General features: G+C 36.8%; 1 protein-coding gene across 1 annotated transcript in view; it reads right to left on the reverse strand.

Moving 5' to 3' along the window:
- Positions 1-769: 769 nt before the first annotated feature.
- The window catches only part of PLPP4 (phospholipid phosphatase 4), a 45,872-nt gene continuing 26,795 nt past the window's right edge, over positions 770-19,846 (reverse strand). Inside the window, exons 6-7 of the mRNA XM_052676622.1 lie at positions 4,569-4,739; positions 770-3,236 (exon numbers count right to left, since the gene is read on the reverse strand). Coding sequence (XP_052532582.1) covers positions 3,037-3,236; positions 4,569-4,739 — 371 coding nt within the window. The 3' untranslated portion in view covers positions 770-3,036. The remainder of the gene's footprint in view (positions 3,237-4,568; positions 4,740-19,846) is intronic.

The following is a 19,846-nucleotide window of genomic DNA, read 5'->3' on the forward strand; positions in this document are numbered from 1 at the left end:
CTACTGGTTTAATATTTCAAAATTTCAGCCTTGCAGGCTTACACTGTACATTTTCTTGGATGGATGTTGGGTAGCATATTTTGATTAAATGAGAAAGGCTAGTAACAACAATCACTTTTGGAACTGCTATTGTGCATAAATAACAATTACATTAAGGCTTCTTTTGCTAATACTCCACGTGGTTTATTAATTAAACTACGTTGATAAAAAATGGTAACACTCAGATGTACAAACCCATATTCATGTGTTGTTTTATTGGTGCATTACAACATTACATATCCTTCACACTGAGAAAGCATGAGATTAAAATACATTGATCCACAAAAAATGCCTTCCCCAAGCTGACTTAACACTGGTAATTACAGCATTTACAGATCTCGCTGTAAGTTTCACCTCATTATGTCTTTCATAATTTTAATTACATTTTAATCAAAGCTTTCACATTGTCTGTATTATGACTTTCAACTTAATTACATTAAAATTTGTTATTCTTTCCTGCTTTGCAAAGCTCACCAATTACTCTTGCACCATAGTATCAATGCTGCATCACATTTCACATTCCAATCTTTCAACAGCCACTACTCATTTAAGGTCTACACAAGCACTTCTCAACCCAAAGAAAATCACCTAGTTGTATCAAAAGCCATTAAAACACTGGGAATGTGAACAGCACAGTTAGGAGGCCCCACTCACTTTTGAGAATAAGCCAGATCTATATAAAAACATGCAAAATGCACTATGCATCAGTATTAAACTTCTACTTTTAAGATTCTTTTTTTTTAACATTTGCATATTACCTGGAAGACTAAGGTTCCTGCTGAAAGAAAAAGCTAATGGCAAAGCCCTATACAATGAAAAGACAACACCCTTACTGCAGGGCTTTCTTTTAGTCATCCCATATGACGTAATAGAAAATGGTATCACTGTTACAGAACTCGATAGGATGGTTTAAAAACTTTGTAGAAAGACTAAACCTTCACTAAACTTTGTGGATTTCTACAATAAGATCTTAATTACACCAGAGAAGTGTTTTGTTAAATCCAATGCGCGTACAACGCCAGCACAATTCTGCTTCACTTTTGCTAGCTTCATGACCCAGCACATGTACACCAGAAGGACAGTTAGGTTTGGCCAATTGTGTCTACTCTATAGCTCAGAATACTGTAACTGTCAGTAAAAAATCCTGCCTCTTACATTCTGTTTGACTATGCAGCCAAACCAGTATCAGTAGATCAGGTCTAATTTCTGCAGAATCCTGCTGGGTTTATGCCTATTAGAATTTGTCCCTTCACGTCACTCCCTATTTCCAAATATCTTATATGTTTATACACAGTATCATTGTATTCTCAATTACTACAACTTTTAAAAGGGAGTTTAATTTCCTTGTTTTCCATAAAAATTCAAGTGTTGCCAATCAGGAAGTTGCTCTTCTCAAAACAAAAGCCTACAGAGATTACCTTTGACAAAAGTAATGACACAAGCATTACATAAACACATTGAGCTGTTTGAATCACAAAATGCCTACAAGGCCAATACAAATTCCAACAGGAACACATAAATTATAATTATGGCAGCAGTCTCCTCCAGTCTAAAGCACCGTAAAAATGATTGTTGGTCAACACTGTCTTGATTGCTTTAAGTAGCAGCCCCTGTTAAGAAATGTTCAACTGCCTGGACATGGTCTAAAATACCTACCTCTATTTTCACAGGATATCCACAAAAAGAGATTCTGGAATCTGACAGTCTGCCATCCAAAGCTATATCATTTCACAGGAATGTGATGTATACTGCATAGTGCATACGTAACAAAACTGGATCCTAATAATAATAAATTAACTAAGGTTGTTTGGTCATCCTCTGTACCAACGCTGTTTTGAATGAAGAGTTTCAGTTCAGGTACCAAGCCAACCTTTGCAAATACCATGCACAAGAACATGATGAGCTGCGAATGTGGAATGGTTAAAGTGGAACACCATTGCCAGCATTCCTCTGGATATGTTACAGTGCTGGAAACCACCAAAAGCATTCATGGTCGTGCATCCAAAGTCACAAATGAAAATCTCTTTGCATTTCTTCAGATCATCAATGCTGCAGTGAGTCACTACACACAAATGAATGTAGTACACTGAGAATCACAAAACCATTATGTTTCTTCATCCTCAAACTTTATTATCTTTTTAAATTTGCTTTAAAGACTTCAGTTTGTTGAATGTCATGAATATTCCTTACTTTCATTTTGTTTTGATGGCAATTACTGCAAGCACTCTCAAAGAATTGCTAATGATATAACACCAAGTTTCTGATCCATCCCATGAACACACATGTTATTGCAAGCTGATAACTTTAACAGTGTGAAATTTCTCAAATATCAGCATCATCCTCTAAAACTATTAATGTGACAAGGCTTGGCTCTTACAAACTTGTAACCACTCATGCCTGTCAGCTGCTTGATTATTAGCTCAGAATGACCTTGCCAAAGCATCCTCCCATCACAAGGAGTTTATCGTGTTAGAAGGCAACAAGATAAACAGAAGGATGATGCCCTAACTTATTAAATTACACGAAGAAACATCTGGCCAGAACAGACACTGAACACTTGATGAAAAGTGCTGTGTGTACTCATCACCCATTGAAGTGAGTGAGTGCTGAAGACAATCAAACTTTCTAGGAGATACAAAGTACTTAAGAAAATCTGTTTCCAGATCTACAGTATCCTCAACCACATCTTCTTTAAAATTACTTTCTTGATCAATCTCCCTGTGGGATTGTCTTTTAATGTCCTGTTTCCCCTGAATATTCTATCTGTTTGCAGTAGACTGAAAACAGATAATTCAGCAGTCAATATGAACAGAAACCCGGAATTTAAAAGTATAATGATACTATGGCATTAAAAAAAAAAGTTCAATTTGTCTTTATAACAAGGAAACGGAAAAAAAAAATAGAAGTGCAGACCAAGTGTATGGTAAGAAACACTGTGTTAAGAGACCAGCTGAGTGAAAATGTGAGAAGGCTAAAAGTTCATTTTGCATTTCTTAGTCATACTGGACCTTCAGTTATTCCCTCCAGAGGCAGGCCAGTAGCATTATCTGCTGTAGGTCTCTCTTCTTTCTTCATTGAGTTCTGATCTAGCAGGCTGACGTAAGATTTATGACAAGCTGTATTACCCAAAGGAGGGTAGTGCTGTCTGTAGCAAATATAAGCAAAAATGAGGCCAATGATCCCTCCAACAAAAGCATCTAGGTAAGAAAAGCAACAAAGTCATGTTACCACTGAATGGACAGACTGTAAGGAACACTGTAAATACAAAGCATTTGATTGACCCATGTTTAACCCAGACTTACTTTCTACCTTTTTCCTTTGCCCGTAAAGGAAAAAGAATATTCTTTTAATTTCAGCAGTTATCTTTCCTTAAAAGAATCTCTAAATGGAGATCATGGGGACTTGAAAGCAGTCAGTATACTCAGGATTCATAATGAAATATTCTAATATTCATCTATTTCAACAATAAATCCTGAATGCTACATTTTCTAGCCAAACTTAACGGGCTTCCTAAAATCTTATAATATTAATGTTCTCAGTCTTGACTTTGTAATGTACATATACTCTACTCTACCTTTCAGCTACAGTATGCCATCTTGGACATCGTATTGATGGTCTTCGTTCACACACCACAGCACATACAATACAATTGGATGACGCTGCTGGGCATGAAAAACAAGGCCTGAGCTTTGGCATAGCATGTTATAAAGTGAACATGACTCTCCCTCGAGAAGATAGTTCTTCCAGCTAAGGGCACAAGTCACCTGCAGAGTACTGTGTGCCAGCACAATTCTAGCTTAGGAAGAGCTATCTGAGTTTCCAGATTGAGTTTCAGAAACAAAAATATGAGCACCTGTAATTGGATACAGATACAACCCCTTGGGTGTAGTTTCCATTTATCATATATAAAATACAGCATAATAATGTGCCTCAGAGCACACGTCAGTACATAAATCCTAATCCTTACTCTTGGCAAGATGTAGTGCACAATGCAAAAACACATCCAGAACTAGAGAGTAAACCTGTACGCTGCTGTTCATATTCATTTGTGTTAAACTAATTCAAAAAGGTCTCACACAGAGCACAAGAACCCTAACAGCTTTGTGCTCTCTGATCTGAGTGCACCAAGCCCTGGAACAAGGTAAGAACTCTATAGGAAACTAAGAACTAAGAGATTCCTTCAAGAGCATGTCAAGGTTAATGGATTGTGATTAAGCTGCTATCATAGAGCAAGATGCTGCACAAACACAAAACCAGAGGGGGAAAAAAAAAAAAAAAAAAGCGTGTAATAGGATGTCTTGCTCTGGTATGGGGACTTCTGTATGAGATGGGAAAGAGCTCAGTGAGACCAAGTAACGCTGCACTTAATTGAAACCAAAAGGTAGAAATTCAGGAGTGTCAGCCAAAGAGAAAGAGAGGTCTGCAATAATGTGCACTGTAACTCGCATGATTTCAGTGAAACAAACAAAAAAATACAGAAATGCAAAGCTAATAATATAGATACATGAAAAAGTATCTCCGTAGCTCACCTTGCCAGTGGTGTTTGTAATCACACATACGTGACAGAGCAATCATCATGGCACAGTAGAGAGGCAGTATTGCTGCACAGAGCCGCCAGCTCTTCCCCCGGCCATTTTCTGTGAAGCAATGCAACTTTCCAGCTAGGTAGAAGGTGGTAAAGCCAAGGCCTGAAAATGCAACTGAAAGAAAAATGCAGAATTATACTAATTTGTCATAAACACACTGTAGCATACTATCCTTTCAGATCTGACAGTAGAATCCTTCTACTGCAGAGAAGCCATGATCTCTACAGGGGGAGATGAGAAGCCAAGGTGAGATGGCAATAAGCTCCATCTATGAGAAGTGAGGGAGTTTCAGAACACAAATGATGATTCCACATAATCATATTAACGATGCAGTTATAACTTTTAAAAGAACACGGCCTATGCTCTAGGAAAATATATTATTTATTTATTTCACAAAAAGTCAACCATTGTACAAATTAATATGAAAAACAGCCACAAAACCACACAGCAGTACTGTATGAACGGAATGGGCAAAGATGATGCGCAGATCCATGACGTACATCTGCTCTCCACAGCAGTGGCGTTATCTCTGCAGCAATGCAAGCAATCAGGGAAGCAAACACTGCAATGTAAAGCCACTGCCATCTGATATGTACTGAGCTCTCATATAATCCAATGCGTCTGCAAATACTGTGCTACCTCTAGCCATTCACATTTCCAATAGCAATTGATTCTTTTTTCCTTTAGCAAATCACCTTTTTCCTCTGGGGGAGAAAGTGGCTGCATAAAGAATCTCTGATTTTTTTAATACATTAAGTCAGATATTTAGATGAATTTATAACTTGAGTCACAAAAGCCTTTTCATGTTAAACCTTCAATACGTCTTTCATGATTCGAGACCTATTGTAAAAAGTTCAGGCTCAAAGCTGAAAATGAAAAGGATGCAATTGTCTTACATTTAAATGATATTTTAAGTTCCATTAACACATTCCTACAGAACACACTGAACTGGCAGCAATTACAGAACACAGCAAGTTTCTGAGCTCAACTTCCTTTCTTTTCTGTTCACCTTCCAGAATGCAAGTGGGGTGTTGTGGCTTTTTTTGTTTTGTTTTGTTCGTTTGTTTTTAGATACTTTAATATATTTTATAGCTGTAGAAAAATCAGTGCTGCTGCTGAACAGGTACCCCTGCGAAATACAGCGAATGTCCACAACAATCATACACCAAAGTAGAGCATAATCACAGAATGGCCCTGGTTGGAAGGGACCTCAAGGATCATGAAGCTGCAACCTCTTGTCACATGCAGGGCCACCAACCTCCATATCCAACACTAGACCAGACTGCCCAGGGTCCCAACCAACCTGGCCTTGAACACCTCCAGGGCATCAGGGATGGAGCATAAGCACATAAAGCACTGACAGCAAAATTATTAATATTTATCCAAGTATTCAAAATTCTTTTTTTGACTGCTTCTATATGTTTTACCTTTCTAATACCTACCCAGCTCTGTGAGAGAAGATAAATTGCATTCACAATAGAAAATTCTGAGTTTCTGCCTTCAGTGCTGGGTCAGACGTGCCTTTTTTCTAATCTGCCAAGGCTTTTTAAATGCCCTTGTCCTCATGTTCCCAAACGCTAAGTGTGATAAAGTAATTACTCTGTTTTGCTGATGAATCTATGGGACGGACTATTTTAGCTGACTGCACAATGGTTTTACAAGTTTATACCACACAGCTGTTTAAATGTAATTACTGAAGATTTGCATTTCATCTTCAAACACACAAATAAATCATTTCTTTAGACTGGATAAAGAGAGACAGACAGAATGCTAATTAATCAGCAAACCAACACACCAAATGTTTTGTTTCCTAGCAGCTTTTCCAACCAGTGCTGATTCAGTATTTGTCAGAGGACGGTGGGAGGCAAACCTTAAAATATAAGAGGCTTGAGCAATTGAATAAATCTAAGATTTATTGCAGATTGGGTTACATTCTTATGCTCAGTCCTCTGCAAGTGCAATATACATTCGCTTTGCCCTTCATACCATCTATCTGACAGGAAGAAATCATTCCTTCTGCCATTTTTATATCATGGTGTTCTTGAAATGAATGTATTTTCAAGACACATCCTCAGAGCAGCAGGTTTTTTAAACAAAAAACAGCATCTGCATTTCATTCAGATTTCCACTCTATTGGAAAAAAGTCTTACAAGGTGTAGGAGCTTCTCATGGGATCAGAACAGAAAAAAAACACTGAAGTACCTCTGTATAGTAATGCCTCTGCTATACAGAAAAAAACGAAATTATCTACAATATTGATATGGTTGTGATAATGAAGAATGTAGAGAAATCTTTTCTTTATGCACTTAAATTCACAGGTGCTCATGCCTTAAGTTCTTCAACCTAAACCTTAGTTTCTAAACTGAGGTTTCATATTCACGATTCAGGTAAGGTAGAGCTGACCTGCACTACAATGAATATTACAGCAACATCCATCAAAATCAAAATGCACTGCGTTGCCTTTCAGCAACTTAACTTAGCCCTCAGTTAACAGAAGGCATAAAACAGAACTTTCTTCTTTAAAGGTAACTGCTTCATTTGTTTCTGAAGTGGAGTTTAAGCTGAGATCTTCCTCGATAGTTAATCACTCGTGAAAGATGAATCACAGTAGGATTCTCAGAAAACTGGCTGAGGAGATCAGCACCTTAAGAATTTGTTCTACTGTAACACTCTTACTAAGGCGAGGTTCCTTTTGGTATCGGACAATGTAAAATTTTATATATAACTCCAAATCAGACTGAAATACTTATTCTGAGACTGAGCAGGAAAATTGCACGCATCATAAAGAACATCTGCTGCAGATGGAACTGCTGAATGGAAACTGTTCTTTTCTCCATAGTAATCTACATTGAAGGCACACAGTTTGCTGCAATGAATGTTTTAAAGAGGTGAAGCAGCACACAGAAACACTCTCAGCCACAGTAGCTACACACATTTTCATGATTTCTGGACTCAAGTCTCTGTGGATGTTATTTATTCATTTATTCACCTTGAATTATAAATAACTACTCTCTGATCTTGGAAGATGTATATGCATGGCAATACACAACCAAACCGTAATACAGTTAGGATTTAAGGCCTAACTAGACATACCTAAGTATTTCCAGAAAGAAGAGCTTGTGAATGAACAGAGAACATCCACAGAATATATTTTTGAACTAGACACAAAAACAGTTTTTGCCATACATGGTTGTGTTCCTCTAAACTGAAGGTGAGAAAGAAGAGACTCACACACACTCCTGCAAGGGAACTTAAGCCCAATGGAAGTTGGAAAGGTACCAAAATGATACTCTAGCTTGTAGCTATGAAAATAATAATTTGCAAAGCAGCTTTGTGTTACAATATTATAAGACTGATTTTCCTTACCCTGGAGTGTGCACATCCAGAAAGAGCTGCTTGACCCCATATTCACAGTCATAGTGCAATCAGCAGAGAAGAGCGTGGAATTAACAGCTAAATACTCGGGAATGTGAGACTATTTATCATAAACATTCTGAAGCCATGGTTCCTCATTCCACATTTATCTGCTGGGTTTTCAAAATATTTGGGAGAATGTCTCCTGTTTCGACACAGTAGAGTGGGTGGAACTAATTTAATGCTAATCACCATCTAAGAAAGGCAGTTCTTTTTTCTACTTCCATAGGAAAGAATAAGGGAAATGAATTAATTCTGAAGATATCCATGTCAGTGAATGTAACTTAAAGCAAATGCATCTGAATTTGGCAGGTTTCAAGCTAAGATCCCAACATTTCTGGGTTAGCAGATGGGAAAATTATCGAGCAAAGCCAAATTCATATATATATATATATATATGTATGTATTTTTTGTGATGCAGTTCAGCTGTGGAGCTTGATACCTTGATGCCATCACTGTTTGAGATTAATGCACTACATGGGATTGGCAGTAGGGTTGGAACTAGATGATTTTTAAGGTCCCTTCCATCCCAAACTATTCTATGATTCTATGAAAGAACTCAACTGCTATGCACTCCATGCAGGCTACTTTGCTTGATGGCTGTATTTTGAAGATATGATCAGTCAAAATCATTGAACAAACAATTTACTCTTCAAGAAATCTAGGACTGCAGGTGATATTTACACTGAAGAACTGGTCAGTCAGTAGAATGTACTTGAGAAACCTTTTTTTCCCCCCCATGCAGGCTGGACTCAGTATTTCACTGCATCATAGGAAAACTGCAAAAACGTATCAGATGACCTACTCTATTACATACGTATTTTCAAATTGTCTAATGTAATAAAAGTCATCATTCTGCACAAGAAAGATGGCAAAGAGGCACAGCAATGTTCCTCATCTACGCTAATACTCCTACTATGTTAATTTCTTACGATCTGGAAGAAACCAATACTCTGTTTACATAAATAAAGCAAGGAGCTGCATAAAGAACCAGCCTTCTTTAGAAACATTGGCACAAAGGAAAATGAGAAAATCAGTTTGATTCAATTTAAAACAGCATTATCTTAAGATATACTTAACACAAATTCCAGACAGAAATATTTAATTAAGTGCTCAATGAGGAGAAAAGAACAAAGGCACATTTTTTAAACTACACAGTAATGGTGCTTGAAGCATATCAGAAAGAGCTCTATCTCAGCATTATCATTATTGGAATGCACAGAGCTTTGTTAGACTCAACTTTTCAGATTGCTTCTGTCACTCTCTTTTGAAAAAAAGGTTCAGAGAAGAAGCAAAGGGAATGACAGCATCTAGGAGCACAGCAAACCCCATTCCGACATCTTAATCTCTCAGGGGATGTAGGTGGGTTTAAAAAACCATCTGTATGGAGCAAACCAATTATCAAGTTAAAAGGCATACAGGGACAACCCGTGAACAGGAATCTGATCTAAAGCCCCCAAATAAATTATTTATTAAAAATGAATAGCTTTTGTGAGTGTTTTTTGGAAAATGAAGGACTTGAGGACTTTCAGCATCTCAGGTTTCAGTGGATGCTTTACTAAACACACAGCATGTGTCTTCCTTACATGATACAGCTTAAAAACTGGAAAGAAAAAAAAACAAACCCCCAACTCATCTCAGTGGCAACAAATTATGAAACTGCAAAACAACCATCACAAATGGCCTGTCAGAGAAAACGATCCATCTCTTTGTAATGCCTTACACTTGCAATGATTACTGCATATTTTTCGTATTCAAACATGTACTATTCTTCACAGGAATTGCACAGCAGCCTGCCGCAATTCTAGCCGGGGCAACTGGTGAATGTTTCCAGTTTCACACTGTTCAAAGCCTGAAATATTTATCTTTCCTGAAGGAAAACATATGATACCAAATGGCTGCATAAATTTTAATGCCGAAATTCAATTCAAAGAGGATTTTATAGGAGTACAATTCCCAGAGTACATTTTGAGCTTATTATCACAAGGCAAAATATATATCTGTTTTTCCAAGTGGGATAGTCAATCACCTTCCCTGTGGCTCAACTTTATTAATTTCTTTCCACAACAACAAAGAAATACAGTTTAGCAGAAGCAACATGAAAAGTACATCACAAAATACAAAAATATGCAAGGATCTGGAAAACAAAAAGGAAGTACTGGAAACAGAGAGATGTTAGAACAAAGAGAGAATTATATTATCTGAAAGGTAAGTAAGCAGACTATTAATCATTAGCTTGCTTTGGCAGGACTGCTGCAAGGAATTCCCATGAAACTTCTTTGTGCATTTTTTTGCCTGATATGTAATTTACAGGAACCTTTCAAGACATCTCACTACATCTGAAATATCTAAAGTGGTCTCAAGGCATGCGTCACATCTAGAAAAAAAAAAAGTGAAGTTCTTCTGAATTGCTCTGTTAATTACGGTATTTAACAGAAAGTCCTAGAGATGAACCTGTTCCATGGATTCCTTTGCCAATTCTGATGACAGAAACCTTGAACAAATTCCCTTTCTCTGAGAACACAGTAAAGACAAAGCCCAAAACGTCTCAGATTCTGGAATTACTTTGAACATAAAGAGGACAGCACTCAGGCACTAAGCACAGCAGCCTTAGCATCCAACACTACAACAGATCACCTGATGAATTCAGCCCTCTTCACACAGTTGAGCCAGACTAAAATACATCTCTGCAAGGTGTGGTTTTTACTCTTTACTCATCACTGATATCTCCACGTTTTTCAGTCACACTTGGTGAAATTAAACTCAACTAATGAATTGATATTGGATTTAAATCCAGGACAGAATGGCATCTGGGGAACGGCACCGCTCTAGTGTGGTCTGTGGATAATGCATTTATCTCCTTACAGGCATAAGGAAAATCACGGATTGACTGAATTTTGTTAGATCAGACCTGCATCCCTTTATGAAATAAAGAAAATATGCCTCTAATTTCTTCCAGAAAAAAAATATTAAAACTGAGACAAGATTTGTAGAGTAGTTCAAACAGGTCAGCTCTAATTAAATGCCTACTACCTTGACATTTATGATAGCTAGAGGATAATTTTCTTTTTCTGCTCTTTGTTAGCATAAATACAGCATCTAAACACAAGCTCTAGATCATCAGCTATTTAATTCTAGTACAAATTATTGTCACTGTGGGATTTATGAGGCAACTAAGTATAAATAAGTCCTGTCATGGACAAGTTTTTCTTTATAGCTCAACATTCTTTCAAAGGGGGACATACCAAGCCACACATTGAATGAGGTAACTTCTTACCTCCCATTCTGTCATACATAAATCTTCAGTATTGTCCTTGTAAATGGATGACATACTGCTCAACTGCTTACTATCACATTTATCATGCCAGGTAGTTGCATCAGTCTCTCTTGGACATATGGATCAGCATGTGAAATACAGTCAAAACACAATTTGAAGAGTATTTTAGCAGACAGAAATGCTTTACAGCAGAGGTTTGGAGTGTTTCCACCAAACACACAACACAATATGGCAGAGAGCATCAAGGAGTGTGCTGTAAAAGCTGTAGCCTGTTTGTATTTTTAATTCAAGAAAAATAAGTCTTTTGGAGATCTGTTTGAGATGTACATAATCTGAATCTCAGACTAGCAGGATTTGATTTATTAGTAGTGTTGGAGAACTAAGCTTTACAGAGTTTGTCTCTTAAGCCCCTCATGAATTCAAACAGCCTTTAAGTGCTGAGAGGTAAATATGTCAAAGAGGTAAAAACCTGAAACACAAACATTCCCAAGTATGCTTACAGTTTGAATTAAGAAGCCAATAAACCCCACAGGGGACCTTTTTTTTTCTTGCCTAAGACATTTATTCCTTACTTCTCAAGATACTTATATAAGAGGATGAAATATTTCAAAGAGGCACTGCTGTACAGTTGTTAATTAAGAGATTTATCTTGAAAATAGGGAGTAGCAGCAATTACTGCCAAAACCTGTGGCTTGTAGCTCATCTGTTACTTAAAATGTTCACTCTCAACTGAAGGAAATATGATTATCCTCCATGAAATTGCTAGCTAAGGATAATTAACAGTTGAAATTTAAATATCCAACTATAATTACATGTACTGCAGTAATATTTGATATAATTTATCACAGCATAGCAAACAATTCTATTGAAATTCAATAATTCCTTCACTCTGAATCAAACCATTTTTTTTTTTTCAAACAAATGAATGTCTTTTAAAATGTAAAAATATTTTATTTTCTAAAACTGACTAATTTCAGTTACTTATTGAGAAAGGGGAAGAGAAAGTGGCTGTCCACTGTTCACCTAAAAGGCATAATACTTTCCAGCCTCTGCCTCCTCCTATTTTTGGGTTGTTTGGGGCTTTTTTTAGTGACACAGCAAGACACACCACAAATACAACACAAACATACATGAACGCATTCAGCAGAACAGATAATTTTAGAGATAAAGGAGAAATTAAACATTAAACAATCTGCCAGTCAACATCAAAAGTGCTTTTTTTCTTTTCTTTTTTAAACAGCTACGATTTTCCACATCTAAGATGGCAGGTTTACATCAAGAAGTCTCCTACTCTAAGAGATATTTATAACATAAATATGTTTGAACTCCTACTTTTAGACTTTTTTCTTATTCGCAGCATGTGATACTTCCATTATTGAATACAGGATCTTGCTGTGTTCATCCACACAAACTTGCTAATTTCAAGGAAGTCACAGAGGAAGACAGTCAGAGCAGGCAAGACAGAGAAGCCAGGTTAATAAAATGCAGAATAACTAATAATATGACAGAGGACTTACTGCATCACTGAGCACCTTTCACCAATTTAAATTACACACAGACCTGAGTCTGTAGAATTTGCTTTGCTATCAGAAACTATCTGAACCATCCCGATTTCCTTACTTAACTCTCTCAGTACAACCACCCATGGATTTTTCCCTCTCCCCTCTTTAAAAAGAGCTCCTTTGCTATTTTTCACTGGCAATTTCATTTCTATGTTCAACTTGAGTGGTTTTCCAACATGATATGGAACTCCCAACGCAATCATTTTCCAAAAGTTTCTGCTCAAACAGAATACAGAAAATTGTAAAATCACAGTTTAGATTGAAAACAAGCGAGAACGAAAAGTCTCAAGAGAAAAATCACCGGAAAAAATACAGGAAATCAGTTGACTGCTACAAAGCAGTGTTCACTTTAAAAATGTTTAGCATCAATATTTTATGTGTAGGGTTTGTTAAAGTAGTGACTTCATTATTTGCTCAGTTCTCTGCCAAAGGGAGGAAAAAAAATATTACCTATCTGCTCACTTGTCTGTAATAGCTGGTTTCTTTCTGTGTAGAACTGACAGTAATAGCAAAACCCAAATGGGACTTTCTGTAGATGCTCTGCACTTCTCTCATTCTGGCACAAATTACAGTCTTGATTTCATGCCATCTATCACACAGTATTTATCTCGAGAGATTTTTAATATTTCTTTGTTTTCAACAGATACATTTACACGATCAAATATCTTTATTACTGAGTTTCCTATAAGTTGATAAATCAAGCAGACACCTCTACATAAGGGTGCCTCCCATTTCAGCATTTTAATTCAATTTTGAGGGTTCTATTTATTATTATTTTTTTGTTTAGTCTTAGCATGGTCTCCAACAACATAATGCAATGTGCTGCAAGAGGGGACTGTCATAACAGTTTCAACAGCACATGCCTGATCAGAGTGAAAATGGTGCCACAGAAAGTCTTACCTGGAGTCTCTAAAGATTTAGAAATTTACCCTATCCAAAATTAAGAGCTTCATACAGTCATTCCTGGACAAAATAAATCACAGAACCCTATGCACCAGCTCCTCTGTCTTCAGGTCTGAGTTGATACATTTATTTTCTTGAGCTTTCTGACCCGTTTTGCTCCACAGAAGAGCTGTCATCACAGTTCACAGGCTAAAACTGATATTCAGATCCTTAGAGTAACTCAGAGTCATTTTTGCTGAACAGGTCAGTCAGAAGAACAATGGTCTTAGCTTTGTGCACAGCAGAAGTCTACAATACCGTAACCTTTTCTTCAGGCTATGAAATCAAGCATGTACCTCAACCTTACTGAAAGCTTAAGGTTAGGCAAAAGAATGGAGAGAATTAGTCTGAAAGCTTTTCCTCTACACTGATGAAAGAAAATTCAGCTGTAATGACCAAGAAGGAAAAAACAGCTATAATAACCAAGAAGCAGCAACAGCTGCTGCAAAAACATGTTTTTCCAAGTCAAATTCAGAGACTCTTACTTCCAGCTCATTTCTTTCACTTTGCTTCTCCTGCTCTTGAAGAAGAACCATGTCAGCTCTTATGAGCCATTCATTCTACTCCTCATTAATGACCTAGGATGCAAGATGATAACCCTTTTCTTTCCTCACTCTCCTTTGAAGCCTCAGTCTATTCCTAAATTCCCTGAATTACATGAACTGGAGATTAGGAAAAACAAACAAAAGCCTCCTAAAACCTTTTGGTTTCCTATATGAATCACAAATTAGAGTGGACTGCAAATCATTAAATCACAATCCTGAGACCAAGAAATCTGGTACAATTTAGTTACAATTTTCTGATGTCTCATGTAGGCTTTGATAATGCTAAATCACATGCTACTTCTGTGAAGAATTACACTACTTCCAGGTTTTCTTCCAGAAGGTTGGTAATGTTGCTGGATAGCAGAGAGATGTAACATCTCAGGTTTTTCAGCCATCTTAACAAAAAAGGCTGCGTGCTGCTGAGAAGCAAAGATCCCTCATGCAGCTTGAAAGCAAGACTACCGTTTTCAGAGAAATTAATGGAAAGATAAGGATGTTCCCTTTCACCTTAAGATTTGGTATAGCCTCAGGCAAATAAGTGGTATTAACAACAGCATAGCTACATGGCTATATCTGTGCACAAAGAAAACAGCAGCTAAATAGCAACCTTGATTAATACAATAATATGCATTAGAGCTGCTCAATCAAGTCGGCAACTGAGTAATTCAACATACAGTCTTGATAGCTTGTGAAATTTAATAGGAACTCTGTTTCTAGGAAATGTGTCAGAGTTGGAAGGAAAGGCATACATACTCCTAATAGGATGTGGGGGCTGATATTCCTTCTGAAGGAAGACATGGAAATGCAATGAGTAAAGGCAGCTGGGACTCCTTTTCTCTCCTTGGTCACAGATAGGACTGAAATATCTCTGCAGAATAGTTTTTCTTCTTTTTTTTTCTTTTTTTTTCTTTTTTTTTTTTTAAAAAAAAAAAGCTTGTTACTAGGCTGAGCAATTGCTGCAGTCATTCATAATGGAATCTGGCTACTTAAAATAGAAAATTACTATTCAGAAATGGTCCAAGGATATAATCTCATTTATTAGGCCAGCAGAAAATAATGATCCTTTTTTTTTTTCCTCTATTATTGTTTCTTTTCTAGAGACACTGCTCTTTCTCCCACCAAATAAGCATGGCTGACATCACATTCAATACTCTTATCATGTACATACCCTATTTTTAATATAAATAGAATCTACACCGTGTTACATGCTCCACTTGCAAAGTTTTCTTAAAGGCAGTAGCTGTACTAAAGTGTAAGGTAGGTATCAAGACTCTAATTCTTAGATTACTGCTCCCATTAACTTTGTTTGCTGATCATTTATTTGATGTAGCAAGACAAATATTAACTGAACAGAATTCCCCAGCTAATTCAGTTCTGGCATTGATTCTGATCAGTTACCCTCTATACTGCAAAAAAAACTGAAATTACCCTCTATACTGCAAAAGGACATTTTACCTTAATCTGTGATGAGTTTATACCTGAAAAGGCTCACCCTGAATAGGGAAATTAAAAATCAATTCCTTGCAATGTTACAATTTGAAATGTGAAACTCTTGCAAATCTGGCCATGGAAAATGTTAATTACCTAAACAGTGGCATATCACCACATAGGCCATTTTGGTAAGGAAAGTGCAAGTTGCTAAAAAAAAAAACCACACAGTTTGAAAGAAACAGTACTTGTGAAAGAAGAATTTCTAATAGAAAAATGGATAAAACCAAAACATAGAAATTGATCATTTGTTGATTATTTTCCTTCCCGTCTATGGAGACTGTGAGGTATTTGTAAGCTGTGGGCTGAAAGAGACACAAAGTTGATGTACATTTAGCAGTTTAATACTCCCAGAAAAGTATTTTCTTATGAGTACCCAATAAAGACTCAACACATAAAAGAGAACTCAGGTTATGACAGTAAGAGTCCCACATTGATCTCACTGTGCTGTTTCTCTCAACCCTCTGCCATCCCAGTCCACATCATTCACAGCCATAGGCACACAAGACCCATAAAACATATTTGCAGCACATTTGTATTTGGCATTGGTAACATATCTTCATTTCAATGACGAATTCTGGGTCAAAGATGCAACTAAAATGCCATGTGGCAGGTCTTCCTTGTTCTGATTCAGAGCTGAGTGCAAAACTTGGTACCACCAATTTGAGGAGATGATCTGGATTCATAATTTGAATCAAAATCTTCACAGATAGCAGCTTAAGGGAGTTAATTGCAGGCAGTAATTGGAAAAAGATGTGGATTTCTATGAATTTGTGCTTCTAAAACTTTTTGAGATAATTGTTTTTCATTCTTTTACAGTATCCCTCAACTTGCAACTCTCCACTTTCATCATACACACAACACTCAACTTCTCCACCTGAAGAAATCCAGTTACTGGAAAATAGTACTTTAAAATCAATTATCAGTCAGTGTACAAATAGTCCATACGTGTCTAGCCTAGATAAGCACATGTTCTTACACTGAAATCTGTTTTGGTCAAAGATGATTTTTAGAAGTGATCAGATGTTTCCCAATGGTTTTGATACCTGAAGAGCTTCACGGTGCAGTAGCCCAAAAATATTTTCTGGATCTCTTATTAGCATTCTTGATGAGAAAAGGAAGTTACTACAACAAGGAAAAAAAACTCAAAACTATGCAGAAAATTACTGGAGCATGCAGTAATCCGTAATATTCAACCAAAGCTTAACAGAGGAAAATCATACTAGCATGATGAATTCAGAGCAATTAGAAATGAGATACCAAGATCAGAAAAGAGATATCCAATTAGGTGGCTCAAGATTAGACCAGAGGAAAGTATTTATCCTACAGGAAGCTCACAAACCGCATGCCAATCAAGGTAATTTTCAGCTGTAGGAAAATGCTACAATAGAAAATGTTTAAAATTAATATAGCAAAACGTTTATGTTTTTTAAATTTGTCATGAATATCTGCATGTGCCAATGAACTGACACAGCACAAATGATACAAGAAGGTTTTACTATCTTCATAATCTGTGAATCTATGCATATACCTAAAAGACAAAGTATGTTTCCAGATTTAATTCTGTAAGATGTCAGGGTGCCTGACTCCCTGGTTAAACCTTCCAGAAAGACATAGATGGCAGGAAATACTCTCAAAAGCCACCTGTGTACAAGCTCGCAAAGAATTTTTTGTTTTGTTTGTTTTTGTTTGTTGCATAGCAAGGGATCAACAGCTTAATTGAGCTCTTTCATTTAAAGTAGGAAAAAATACACAAAATGAAAACACATAACCCACAATATTTGACAGGACCAGTTTATATTTGTGATATCATCAGAACCATAAAGTGAAAAAAGAATTTTGCTCCTTCAGTTCTCCCCATCTTATAGGCACCTGATTGGTAAGACAACATAACAGCTACCTTAGCAGTCACAGTCTTCTTCTCATCTGCCTCTACATTACAACCATCACTCCTGTCATAACCATGGCATATCAGCTACAGATCTGCAGCTCATTTGTAAAACTGCTGTAAAAAAAAAAAAAAAAAAAAAACCACAACAAACTTGTAAAATTTTCCAATCTCAGCTTGCACTTTTTTGCCTCTTCACTTAATGGAGTATGAACACAAAGGGCTTAAAGCCTCTTTTCCTATTTCAAATACCTCTTTCATTTCAGGCAAAGATGCAGTTCACATCTGTCTGAAAGTCTCTTACCTTACAAAACAGTCTGTGCTCCACACTTTTTTAATTCGTTTTATACAACCTGCTTGGCACAGGGAGATGAAAGACAAGGGAATTTAAGTGGAAAAAAAAATTTTTAAAAACACCAAAAAATATACAAAACCATTATCTGTGCTCTAACGAGGAAACTGAACTCTCCTTCAGGGCACAAGTGGGATACAGGTAGTTCACAACATTATTTTTGACTACACAAGATCAGGTCTGGCCATCTGGGGGTGCCAGCACTGCCACTACTGTTACACCTCCCAGTAGTGCATTTCTATCATACAACAGTCACAGCAACACGGACTTTCTTGTTAAAGGCCACATTTTGCATGGCTGACGCTTTAGATCCTGATATAACAAAGCCTTTGATTGACAGCCTGTCCAAGGAGCAGTGCAAGAAAAATGAGTTTCAGGATGAAAATGGCTCTCTACTAAAGCTTCTAATCTTTCTATACAGGCAGTCTGGAAGCTTTCACTTGTGATTTACTTTCTTCCCATGTTCCAGTTAAGTAGAAAATGCCAACCTACAGCTGGCTACTTTTAAATGTAATTCCAGAAGAGGTACTGGAGTTCAACATCAACCCTCGTTCTCCCTATTAAAATTTCTTCAGCTGTGAAAAAAAAAAAAAAGCCAGTAACCAAATCAAAAAACAGTAACCAAAATCGTTTTTGCTGTCACTTCACAAATTCCACACCAAACAGGACAATTGAAATCTGAAGAATGGAACTCCTTCACTTTATCTTGTAGTGATCTCATGCTGTAGGAAGGGAAAAAGTAGCAAAGGGAAAAAAAAGTCTTGTACTGAACTATGGAAGGAAAACCTGCAGTTAACAGCACGTTAAGAAGGCAGGAAGGGTAAATTTTTAAAGGTAATGAGGGAATAATTTTTATTTTATTTTACTTTTTACAAAGACGAGGGAAATGTAGTTTATGTATTACACAAAGCCAAAGACTGAAAATGCAGAATTACAGAAACAAATGCTGAACAGAGGTTACAATATCCTGAACATCCTCATTGCTTCACACATCCAGGAAGGCAGTGAAATGTGTTTCCCACAGTAATGTCTATCAAGAAAATAAATACTAACACAAGTATAAATTATTCTTGATAAAATACTAATGAAAAAACCTCCATCTAAATAATTTTGCTTCACAGAAGGCAAAAGGGATGGCATCCCATGCATATCAATTTGCAATTGCTTCCTTCTCCATTAGAAGAATAAAATACATTTGGATTCAAAATACATAACCTTATCAGACTTAACTATTTGGAGCCTGACGTTATAATATTTAAGTACTTCAAGCAACTTCAGAATTGCCTTAATTTCACATACACTTACGAACAGATAAAAGCTACTGCATATATAATATCTCCTCATTCTCATCACATGATAACGAAAGACTTTGCGGCAGGAAATAAAGCCAACTCAGCCACATGCTAATATTGTTCTAGTCAGGGAAGAAGAAAGCCACTCAAATTTATTATTATTATTTATTTTTTTTTAATCTAAGTCCACTGGGTCATCATTCTACTCCTACTGAATTTTCTGTGAGCTGCAGCAACATAACTCAGTGCTGATAAAAACCAATGGCAGTTACAAATAAAACCTCACAGTGCGTTCTGTGAGCTGCCCCACTGGCATGGCAACAGCACACCATGCAAGGTGACAAGCAGCCTTGATAAGAGAACTCTGACATGGGTCAGACATGTAGTGCTCTGACAACCCAGAGCACTACACACACACAGGCTGTTTCCAGACTGAGCACACCCAAACGCATCTCCCTAGA

This window comes from Tympanuchus pallidicinctus, unplaced genomic scaffold (assembly GCF_026119805.1).
Source record: "Tympanuchus pallidicinctus isolate F22 unplaced genomic scaffold, pur_lepc_1.0 scaffold16, whole genome shotgun sequence".
NCBI lineage: Eukaryota > Metazoa > Chordata > Aves > Galliformes > Phasianidae > Tympanuchus > Tympanuchus pallidicinctus.